This window comes from Chiloscyllium plagiosum, chromosome 37, assembly GCF_004010195.1.
Source record: "Chiloscyllium plagiosum isolate BGI_BamShark_2017 chromosome 37, ASM401019v2, whole genome shotgun sequence".
NCBI lineage: Eukaryota > Metazoa > Chordata > Chondrichthyes > Orectolobiformes > Hemiscylliidae > Chiloscyllium > Chiloscyllium plagiosum.
The window spans coordinates 18,714,041-18,725,140 of NC_057746.1; the positions used below are offsets into that span (position 1 = coordinate 18,714,041).

The following is an 11,100-nucleotide window of genomic DNA, read 5'->3' on the forward strand; positions in this document are numbered from 1 at the left end:
CCCCCCGAAGAGTGCTAGCAAACCTACCCCCCAGGATATTCATGCCCTTCTGCTTCTGGTGCAACCCATCCTGCTTGTACAGGTCACCCTTCCCCAGAATGCAGTCCAATTGTCTAAATACCTGAAGCCCTCCCTCCTACACCATCCTTGCAGCCACGTGTTCAACTGCACTCTCTCCCTATTCCTTGCCTCACTGTCACGTGGCACTGGCAACAACCCAGAGATGACGACTCTGTCTGTCCTAGCTTTTAGCTTCCAGCCTAACTCCCTGAGCTCTTGAATGACCTCCCCACCCCTCTTCCTACCTATGCCATTGGTGCCAACGTGCACCACGACTTCTGACTGCACACCCTCCCACTTAAGGATTCTGAAGACACGGTCTGAGACGTCTCGGACCCTGGCACCCGGGAGGCAACAAACCATCCGGGAGTCTCGCTCATGCCCACAGAACCGCCTGTCCGTCCCTCTAACTAGAGAGTCTCCTATAACTCGCGCTCTCCTCCTCTCCCCTTGAAGTATGATGGCATGGCCCGCTTTTTATTGATGTGGGAAGTACAGCTGTTCATGGATGGCACTCTGTCGGATGGCAAAGTTTTCACATTTTCTGTCCAGTTTTAGCGAGTTGCGCCCACAGGTGTTAATAAGTTTTGAGAAGATTTGTAGCTCAGGTTGAGGTTGTGGATGTAAGATTGCTCGCTGAGCTGGAAGGTTCATTTTCAGACATGTACCATCTGTTAGGCGCTCTGCAGCAACTCACTAAGGTCCCGCCTGCAGCACGTTTCAAGCCCCTGAGCTCTACCATCAAGCAGAACAAAAGCAGCAACTACATGGGAACACCTTTCCAGATCACACACCATTGTGACTTGGACGTTTGGCTGCGTTCCTTCAGCGGCCTGACCTCCCTTTCTAACAGCACTGCGGCTGTATCTACATCCAATGGACTGAAGTGGCTCAAGAAGTAGGGCACCACTACATTCCCAAAGGCATTGGGGGATGGACAATAAATGGTCCTCGATACTCACGTCCTTTGGATGAATAAATGTTAAAATGTGAACCCCTTGAAGCAGGCATGGAGATTGCTTCATAGCATCCCTACAGTGTGGAAACAGGCCATTAGGCTCAACAAGAGGAACTCATCTCCTCACTCCCTAGAGCCTCTCTACCACCTGCAGAACGTAAAGTCAAGAGTGTGATGAAATATTCCCCAGTTGCCTGAGATGAGTGCAGCTCCAATGACACTCAAGAATCTTGAAGCCATCTACGAAAAATCAGCCACTTGATTCACACCTACCCATTGCTTTCAATATTCACTGAAGAGTCGCCCACCCAGACCCATTTCCCTGCATTTACCCCCTGACTAATGCACCTAATCGACACATCCCTGAACACTGTGGGGTAATTTAGTATGGCCAATCCAGCCTAGCCGGCACATCTTTGGATTGTGGGAGGAAACCCACGCAGACATGGGGAGAATGTGCAAACTCCACACAGCCAGTCGCCTGAGGCTGGAATCGAACCCAGGTCCCTGGTGCTGTGAGGCAGCAGTGCTAACCACTGAGCCACCGTACCACCCTCGGCTCATCGTGCATGTCCTATCTAACAATTGGCTTGCCTTCTCTTCCTGTGCAATCCATAAAAATAAAGAAGCAGGCAACAGCATACTAGTGTTATCGATAGACCATTAATCCAGGTAATGATGCAGTTCCAAATCCTGCATGAGCAGACGGTGGAATTTGAATTCAATAAAAGTCTAGAATTAAGAGTCCAGTGATGACCATGAATCTGTTCTCAATTGTTGGAAAAACCTACCTCGCTCTCCAATGCACTTCAGGGAAGGAAATCTGCCATCCTCACCTAGTCTGGCCTAGATGTGACTCCAACCCACAGCATTGTGGTTGACCCTTAACTGCCCTCTGGACAATAAATGCTGGCCTAGTCAGTGATGCCCACATCATATGAGTGATGTTTTGAGGAAAGACCTGGGATAGGCTTCCAAGATTATCACCTTAACTGCTCATTCAGGGGCAGCACAGTGGCTCAATAGTTAGCACTGCTGCTTCCTAGCGCTAGGGACCTGGGTTTGAATCCAGCCTTGGGCAACTGTCTGGGTGGTGATTGCATGTTCTCCCCATGTCTGTGTGGGTTTCCTCTGGGTTCTCTGGTTTCCTCCCACAATCCAAAAGATGTGCAGGTCAGGTGAACTGCCTATGCTAAATTGCCCATAGTGTTAGGTGCATTAGTCAGGGGTAAATGTAGGGTAGGGGAATGGATCTGGTTAGGTTATTCTTCAGACGGTTGGTGTGGACTTGTTGGGCCGAAGGAGCTGTTTCCATACTGTAGGGAATCTAATCTAATGAGGGCTGAATTTACACACTTAATGGTAATGGCCTGGGGAGTTTTGCTGAACAAAGAGACCTTAGAGTGCAGATTTGTAGTTCCTTGAGAGTGGAGTTGTGGGTAGATAGGATAGTGAAGAAGGCATTTGGTACACTTGCCTTAATTGGTCAATGCATTGAGTATAGGAGTTGGGAGGCCAAGTTGCAGCTGCACAAGACATTGGTTAGACCACTTTTGGAATACTGCATTCAATTCTGATCTCCCTGCGATAGGAAAGATGTTGTGAAACCTGAAAGGGTTCAGAAAAAATTTACAAGGATGTTACCAGGGTTGGAGGGTTTGATCTACAGGGAGAGGCTGAACAGGCTGGGGTTGTTTTCCCTGGAGCGTCGGAGGCTGAGGGGTGACCTTATGAAAATTTCTAAAATCATGGGGGGCATGGATAGTGTGAATAGCCAATATGCTCCCCAGGGTAAAGAAGTTCAAAACTAGAGGGCGCAAGTTTAAGGTGAGATGGAAAAGATTTAAAAGGGACCCAAGGGGCAACATTTTAATCAGAGGGTGGTGCGTGTATGGAATGAGCTGCCAGAGGAAGTGGTGGAGGCTGGTACAGTTACAACATTTAAAAGGCATCTGGATGGGTATATGAATAGGAAGGGTTTAGAAAGATGTGGGCCAAGTGCTGGCAAACGGGACTAGATTAGTTGAGGATATCTGGTCAGCATAGGCAAGTTGCTGTACATCTCTGTGAATCTATAATTATCACATCCCTTGTGCTTTTGCCCCAGTGTGACCAATGAACCTCTCCTGAACTGATTGTCGAATGGAAGGTGCTGGCCGTTAGCATTATGAAATCAGAGGGACAAAGGGAAGCCTCCATTTCAAGCGTACTTTCCAGGACATTGTATGTGAATTCAAAGCTTCTGCCAAAAGGAAGCATTCCCATGGTGTAAATTGTGAATACTTCTTCCTCACAATTCCGTCTTAATGTTTTGTACTTTCAGAAAAACAGCATTCAGATGGCTTTTAACTACCTCTCAAATGAACTTGACAATATCCAGCGACCCTACGTGTTGGCCATTACCGCTTATGCTCTTGCCTTGGTGAATCTTGAAAGTTCGGAGGCTCTTATTGCAAATGACAAACTGAGAAAAATTGCAATTTACGATAAAGGTAAGCGGTTAACATCAATCTTGATGTAGGAGCTGGTGGGAAATATCGAAGAAGGAGCATTTTGTCCTTGAAGTGGCTTTTTAACAGTGTTGCATGTTTAGCCCTATGCAAAAGCACGTCATAAATAAAGTTATGAAGGTGACTTGATCACATAGAGCTGGCAGGATGGTAAAGGCTTATGCAGCGACATGGATTCACTCCCGCTTTGTTCGGTCCCACAAAATATGTTGTATCTAAACAGTCATCAAACCTTTACATCGCAGCAGGTATCTTTTTTCAAATTCCATATCCAGTCAGCTGTTAACATCTTCACCTCAAATATTAGTAATCTGTCACACGAGAGGAAGCTGAAGAAGATCTCAGGAACTAAATCCAACTTTACAACCATCTGTCTGTACAGGTTATGCCATGGATATCCATGGACTTTTCAGTACAATTAGGATAGCAGCCTTTCCCATCATTTCAGGCAGGGAGCTCCACAGACCGAGCACCTTCCGAAACAATTTCTACCCTCCTGTTGTTAGAATACCAGATGGACTCACAAACTCTTAACATTTGCCTGTACCTGTGTTTTTGTTTATGCCGCTGTTTACCTATTACTTACTTACCTATGCTATTTAACTCTGTGATCTGCCTGTACTGCTTGCAAGACAAAGCTTTTCACTGTGCCTCAGTACATGTGACAATAAACTCAATTTAATTCAAATATTTTACTCAATTCCTGCTTGAATCATCCTACAAAACACTTTGAATCCATGTCACCTGGTTACAATCCCTGCCCTATTAGGGGCAGCATGGTGGCTCAGTGGTTAGCACTGCTGCCTCACAGCACCAGTGACCTGGGTTTGATTCCAGCCTTAGACAACTGTCTGTGTGGAGCGTGCACACTGTCCTTGTGTCTGCCTGGGTTTCCTCTGAGTGCTCCAGTTTCCTCCCACAGTCCAAAAATGTGCAGGTCAGGTGAAATTGCCCATAGTGTTCAGGGATGTGTGCATTAGTCAGGGATAAATGTAGGATAATAGGGGAAGGGAACAGGTCTGGGTGGATTACTCTTTGGAGGGGTTGGTGTGGGCTGAAGGGCCTGTTTCCACACTGTAGGGACTCTAAAACAAAATGGCTCCTTCTTATATATTCAATTGAAGTGCCTGAGAGGTTACGACAAAGGACTTTCTTTCACAACTTCCTCCCCCTTACCTGAGGCATTGTGACCCTCCAGTTAAATCACCTCCAGTCGTCTCTGTCTGATGAGCCAGTGCTTTTATCTATTGCGTTACATATCTCAATTAAGTCACTTTCCACATCCATTAATCTACAGAGGAAGAATACTCCACAAATAATTCTTCATAACTGAATAAAAACCATAATGTCTGTGGATGCTGGAAATCAGAAACAAAAACAGAAATCGCTGGGAAGGCTCTGCACATCTGTGGAGAGAAATCAGAGTTAACGTTTCAGGTTCAGTGACCCTTCCTCTGAACTGATGGTACCTGGGAAACATTGCTTTTTATGCAGAAGGTGGGGTCGGGGGAGGGGGTAAGGAGTAAAGGAGAGGTGGGTATGGAACCCAAAGGGAGAGAAGAAAGGATTCTGGGTAATCCAAAATGGAGGACAGGAAAAATTTCTGGCTGTAACAGGCTGCTCCTTTTTTGAAGTATTTTAGTTGTTGGAGGTGAATTCCTCGAATTCCAGGTGCAGCAATTACTTTTTTATATGCTGTTGCATTGTTTTGGAATTTTGGAGATAAAACAAGTCAAAACAACAACACTTTTAAAAGGGAGAAGAACAGACAAAGGAAGCACATGGTAAGGTCAGTGCAGGAGAGTGAGAGAGAGAGAAAGAAACCTACATTGCTAACTGCCAGAGTTAGCAGTTACTGCCTTTGCTGTTGAATTCATGTATCGCTGGACATCGAAATGCATCTGGGAAAATTAACAAACAGTGAAGTTCACAACTGATCTTGGAGGAACCTGTCTGGGAGAGGTCACAGCACAGAAACAGAATATTGCATGCAATTCTGGTCTCCTTCCTATCGGAAAGATGTTGTGAAGCTTGGAAGGGTTCAGAAAAGATTTACAAGGATGTTGCCAGGGTTGGAGGATTTGAGCTACAGGGAGAGGTTGAATAGGTTAGGGCTGTTTTCCCTGGAGCATCGGAGGCTGAGGGGTAACATTATAGAGGTTATAAAATCATGGGGGGAGCGTGGACAGGATAAATAGACAAAGTCTTTTCCCTGGGGTGGAGGTGTCCAGAACTAAAGAGCATAGGTTTAAGGTGAAACGGGAAAGTTATAAAAGAGACCTAAGGGGCAACCTTTTCACGCAGAAGGTGGTACATGTATGGAATGAGCTGCCAGAGGATGTGGTGGAGGCTGGTACAGTTGCAACATTTAAAAGGCATTTGGATGGATATATGAATAGGAAGGGTTTGGAGGGTTATGGACCAGGTGCTGCCAGGTGAGACGAGATTGAGTTGGGATATCTGGTCAGCATGGACGAGTTTGACCGAAGGGTCTGTTTCCATGCTGTACATCTCTATGACTCTATGAACAGTTGGGTAAAGGTGTGGATAGACTTGGGAAATTAATAACAATTTTTGGACAATAGTGACCAACAATGGGTTGTGTGTGTAATATCAGAGTGTGTGAGCAAGGCAGCAGAGAAAGGCCTAGTATTTGGAGGTTGGGGTAAAGGCATGGGAGAAGGTGACTCCAGCACTAAAATTGTTGAACTTGATATTGAGTCCAGGAGGCTGTCAAGTTCCCAAGTGAAAATGAGCATTATTATCTCAGGCTAGGCACTTTCCCTTCCTGAAGAAGGGCTAATGCCCGAAACGTCGATTCTCCTGTTCCCTAGATGCTGCCTGACCTGCTGCGCTTCTCCAGCAACACATTTCCATCTCTGATCTCCAGCATCTGCAGACCTCATTTTCTCTACTTTCCTCTTCATCCCTTCTGAATAAGGTCCTGTATACCCTTCTGAGACATTTTATGTACCTGCCCTGTTACCTGCAGGAGCCCCACAGACATGCATCTCAAGGTACATCAGTTTCTCTTCACCTCTCAGAATTCCTGTTTATTCTTTTGTTCCATTCTCCAAAGGAATTGTGTCACACTCCAGATTGAATTCTGACTGGCCCTCAGTAGGAATAACAGATTAAACTTCTGTATTATTTCAGACACTCATATCAAAATCATTAATGCACATGACAAAAAAGTACAGGACCCAAGACTGAACCTCCTGGGACTCTACTGGAAGCAGACATCTGTTACAGTCATAGAGATGTACAACATGGAAACAGACTCTTCGGTCCAACCCGTCCATGCCGACCAGATATCCCAACCCAATCTAGTCCCATCTGCCAGCACCCGGCCCATATCCCTCCAAACCCTTCCTATTCATATAACCATCCAGATGCCTCTTAAATGTTGCATTTGTACCAGCCTCCACCACATCCTCTGGCAGCCCAAATAGTCTATTTATTCCAAGTTTGCAGGCACTAATTGGTGTAGTATCCCAAGATCACTACTATTTACAATCTATATTAATGCCTGCACTTCAATACTCTATTCGTTTGTCAATGGTCTCAAGCAAGATTGGATTGCAAATGGTGAGGAGGGCTGCAAAAACCCTGCGCTCTTTTCACTAAAATAGTAATGCAAAGACCCAGGTAACTCTGAGCTTGAAATCCACCACAGATGACCACTCATAACTGGGAGGAAAACTGCTATCCTTATCTGGTCTTGCCTAAGTATGACTCCAGACCTAGAGCAATACAGGATTGAAACTGGATGGACCACAGTATTAACTAAAGCACAAGAAACAATGGCCTGACAGTCATACTTTTAATCACACCTTCCACACTACGTCCAAGACACCATCAACACCAGAGGGGGCGTCACTGAGGTATTTTAGTCGAGGGAGTCGCCCTGGGAGCCCTCAACGTTGCTTCAGAATCCATGAAGTCTCACGGCATCTAGTCAAACATGAACAAGGAGACCTCCTGATTACGATGCATATTCCTATCTCCTGATGGATAGATAATGTGGAGCAACATTTTGAGGTAGCATGAAGGGTGACAAGAGCACAATTGGTGTGGGATTTCAATGTCCATTGCTAAGACTGACTTAGTACCTTCACAAAAAAGAAATCATTGAGCAAGAAATCTTTGCTTCTTGCAACTGAACCTATTTTACTGTCGATTGCTCTTGGGATCCAGTAGATTTTAGCTTTTCTGATCAAGCTGCTGGGAGGGAACCTCGTAAAAAGCCATTCTGAAATCCGCTCAGGGTGCATTGAGTAGGCGATTGAGATCAATCCTCCTTGGTAATGTCTCAAAAAGATTACAGTCATGGAGATGTACAGTACGGAAACAGACTCTTCGGTCCAACCCGTCCATGCCGACCAGATATGTCGGGGTAGTAAGACAAGGCCTTTTATTAAGAAATCCAGCTAACTGTCCTTGATTCATCTCTGCCTTTCAAACTAAAAGTTAAACTTGTTCCCCAGATTTGTTTGGAAGAATTTTTTTCCTCTATTAATGTCAGGCTGACTGAGGAGCAAACAGTCAGCAAATGTCTTTTACAGTAATGGTACATGATCCCATCCTAATCCTAACACATTCCCTCCAGCACCCTATCTCCAATCCCATTTTAATCCCATATTATATCCAATTTGAAATAGCGTAACCAGAACTGTCGAACCTTGGTTGCTGTCTTTCTGCATTGTACGCTGACTCAGTGGTTAGCACTGTTACTCCACAATGCTAGGGTCCTGGATTCGGTTCCAGCCTGGACTGACTGTCTGCGTTGAATGTTCTCCCCGTGTCTGTGTGAGTTTGCTCCAGGTTTCCTCTCGCAGTCCAAAGGTGTGCATGTTAGGTGTATAGGCCATGCTAAATTGTCCAGAATGTAGGCTACAGGGATTAGCCATGGGAAATGCAGGGTTATGGGGACAGAGTAGGTTGCTGGGTCCGGGTGGGATGCTCTTTGAAGGGTCGGTATGGACTGAATGGCCTGCTTCCACACTGTAAGGATTCTTGCTGCACCACTTAAGTGATATCTGTCCTGTCCTTCCAAGTGCCCACTTGTATCCTTAACTCATGTAATTTCATCACTTGACTCCTATCATTAAACTATATGTCACTAATCCCTGACAGCTTCTTTATTAGCTGTTTTTAAGTATTTGATCCATACTCAAATACTGTTTTTTTGCCAAAGACATGCAGGTTAGGGCGGACTGGCCTTGCTAAATTGTCTGTAGTGTGCCGGGGCATGCAAGCTAGGTGGGTTAGCTGTGAGGAATGTAGGGTTACAGGATAGAGTAAAGGGGTTGGGCCAGGGCAGAGGATCAGTGTGGACCTGATGGGCTGAATGACTTGATTCCACACTCGTAGGGATTCTATGATTTACAGTTTTCTTCTCTCCCTTCTAAATGTAGGCTCCTTTCTCCATCACCCTGGCAAGCTAATTTAACTTGGCCCCAACAAAGTCAGTCATGCTATTGCTTAGGCCACCTTTGGATTAGTGCATTCAATTCTGACCTTCCTGCTATCGGAAGGATGTTGTGAAAAGTTGGCAAGTTCCCAGGGAGTGTTGCTGAACAAAGAGACCTTGGAGTGCAGGTTCATAGCTCCTTGAAAGTGGAATCGCAGGACATAGGATAGTAAAGAAGGTGTTTGGTATGCTTTCTTTTATTGGTCAAAGCATTGAGTATAGGGGTTGGGAGGTCATGTTCCAGCTGTACAGGACATTTGTTAGGCCACTTTTGGAATATTTCGTGCAATTCTGGTGTCCGTCCTATTGGAAGGATGTTGTGAAACTTGAAAAGGTTCAGAAAAGATTTACAAGGATGGTGCCAGGGTTGGAGGATTTGAGCTATAGGGAGAGGCTGAACAGGCTGGGGCTGTTTTCCCTGGAGCGTCGGAGGCTGAGGGGTGACCTTATAGAGGTTTACAAAATCATGAGGGGCATGGAAAGGATAATTAGGCAAAGTCATTTCCCTGGGGTCAGGATGTCCAAAACTAGAGGGCATAGGTTTAGGGTGAGAGGGGAAAGATTTAAAAGGGACCTGATAGGCAACTTTTTCATGCAGAGGGTGGTACGTGTATGGAATGAGTTTCCAGAGGAAGTGTTGGAGGCTGGTACAACTGCAACATTTAAAAGGCATTTGGATGGGTATATAAATAGGAAGGGATTAGAGGGGTAGGCCTAATGCTGACAAATGTGACTAGATTAATGGACAGGTTGGAGAGGTTTCTGTGTTGTATGTTTCTGTGTCTCTAGTTAAGAGTCCATTCTTGTCTGCCACCTCTCCTGTGGAGCCATTTGGGATCAGTCAATAGCTGAAAGGCACTGACGAAACTATTATTACAGAAGTCAGCACCAGTCCGAAATCAGAGTGATCATCGAGTGACAATATCTGACTTGACTTGGTGCTTGGTAGCATTGTTGTAAATTGTAAACTCCGGTTGTCATTGGAATAGTACAAGTACCAAAGTCAACTGAAATAACATCCGCCCACAATGTTACTGTTGGGAGAAACACAGCAGTTGGACCTTGTCCCTCGAGGTCAGTAGGGAGTTAACCAGCCTTCCCATTTGCAGGCAATAACTCTGATGACCTGTTTGTGTTTTGAAATGCAAAAATAGAAAATGGAACCCGTCACTGGAAGGCTGATGAGAAAATGTTGTACATTGGGGAACAACAACTGGGCAAGGTGCCCCGGGCCTCAGCTATAACTGTGGAGGCCACCTCATATGCGTTGCTGCTGGCCTTACTCATGGAAGACCTCCACTACGCAAACACCATTGCAAAATGGCTGACGGAACAGCGGAACTACAATGGTGGATTCCGTTCCACTCAGGTATATTTTGTGCTGATATCGGGATGATTGTATGTGTTTGTGTTCAGAAAAAAAGAAGCACAAGATGTGCTTTCTCTTTGTAGCTCTCCCCGCACCTGACATCTTTTACATACGTCACAACAAATCGGGTGTGATTTGGGGAATATTTGGAAAGCGTTTTGGCGTTAGCCACACTGATTCAGAGTTTGTGGGTGTAATTTCACTGCATGGAGCTGAGTGCAAAAGCCTAGAGTGATCCCCAGCGCAGAACTGAGGGAGCACTGCATTGCTGCAGGTGCCATCACTCACACCAGTCGAATTGAACCCTGTCTACCCTCAAATGATGTGGAAGATCCAATGGCACTAATGTTGAAGAAAAGCCCCAGATTATGATTCTCAAGCACCTCACAGGCTCTAAAATATTTTGGAATGTTCTGACATGGAAAATGGCTGCAGCAATTCAAGTCTTTCTTTTCACATGTCAGGTGGTCTGTTTCGTTTATACCACTTCAAATTGCTTTTCTCAGGTACAAAGAGGCAGGGCTTCTTTTTGAATTTTTCTAAAATATCCCATTTGTCTGCCACTGCTTCTGTCTCTCTCTCTCACTCACACACACACACACACACAGACACACACACACATGCTCTCTCTCTCTCACACTCACACACACTCTCTCTCACACGCGCGCACACTCACAAACACTCTCTCACACTCTCTCTCACACAGACTCTCTGAGACACACTGTGACTC

The 11,100-nt window shown here is 45.5% G+C and overlaps 1 protein-coding gene across 1 annotated transcript in view; it reads left to right on the top strand.

The window, feature by feature from the left end:
- LOC122541251 (complement C4-B-like) overlaps nt 1-11,100 on the top strand; it is a 125,212-nt gene that overhangs the window by 77,142 nt on the left and 36,970 nt on the right. The window contains exons 27-28 of the mRNA XM_043677868.1: nt 3,342-3,510; nt 10,156-10,370. Coding sequence (XP_043533803.1) covers nt 3,342-3,510; nt 10,156-10,370 — 384 coding nt within the window. The remainder of the gene's footprint in view (nt 1-3,341; nt 3,511-10,155; nt 10,371-11,100) is intronic.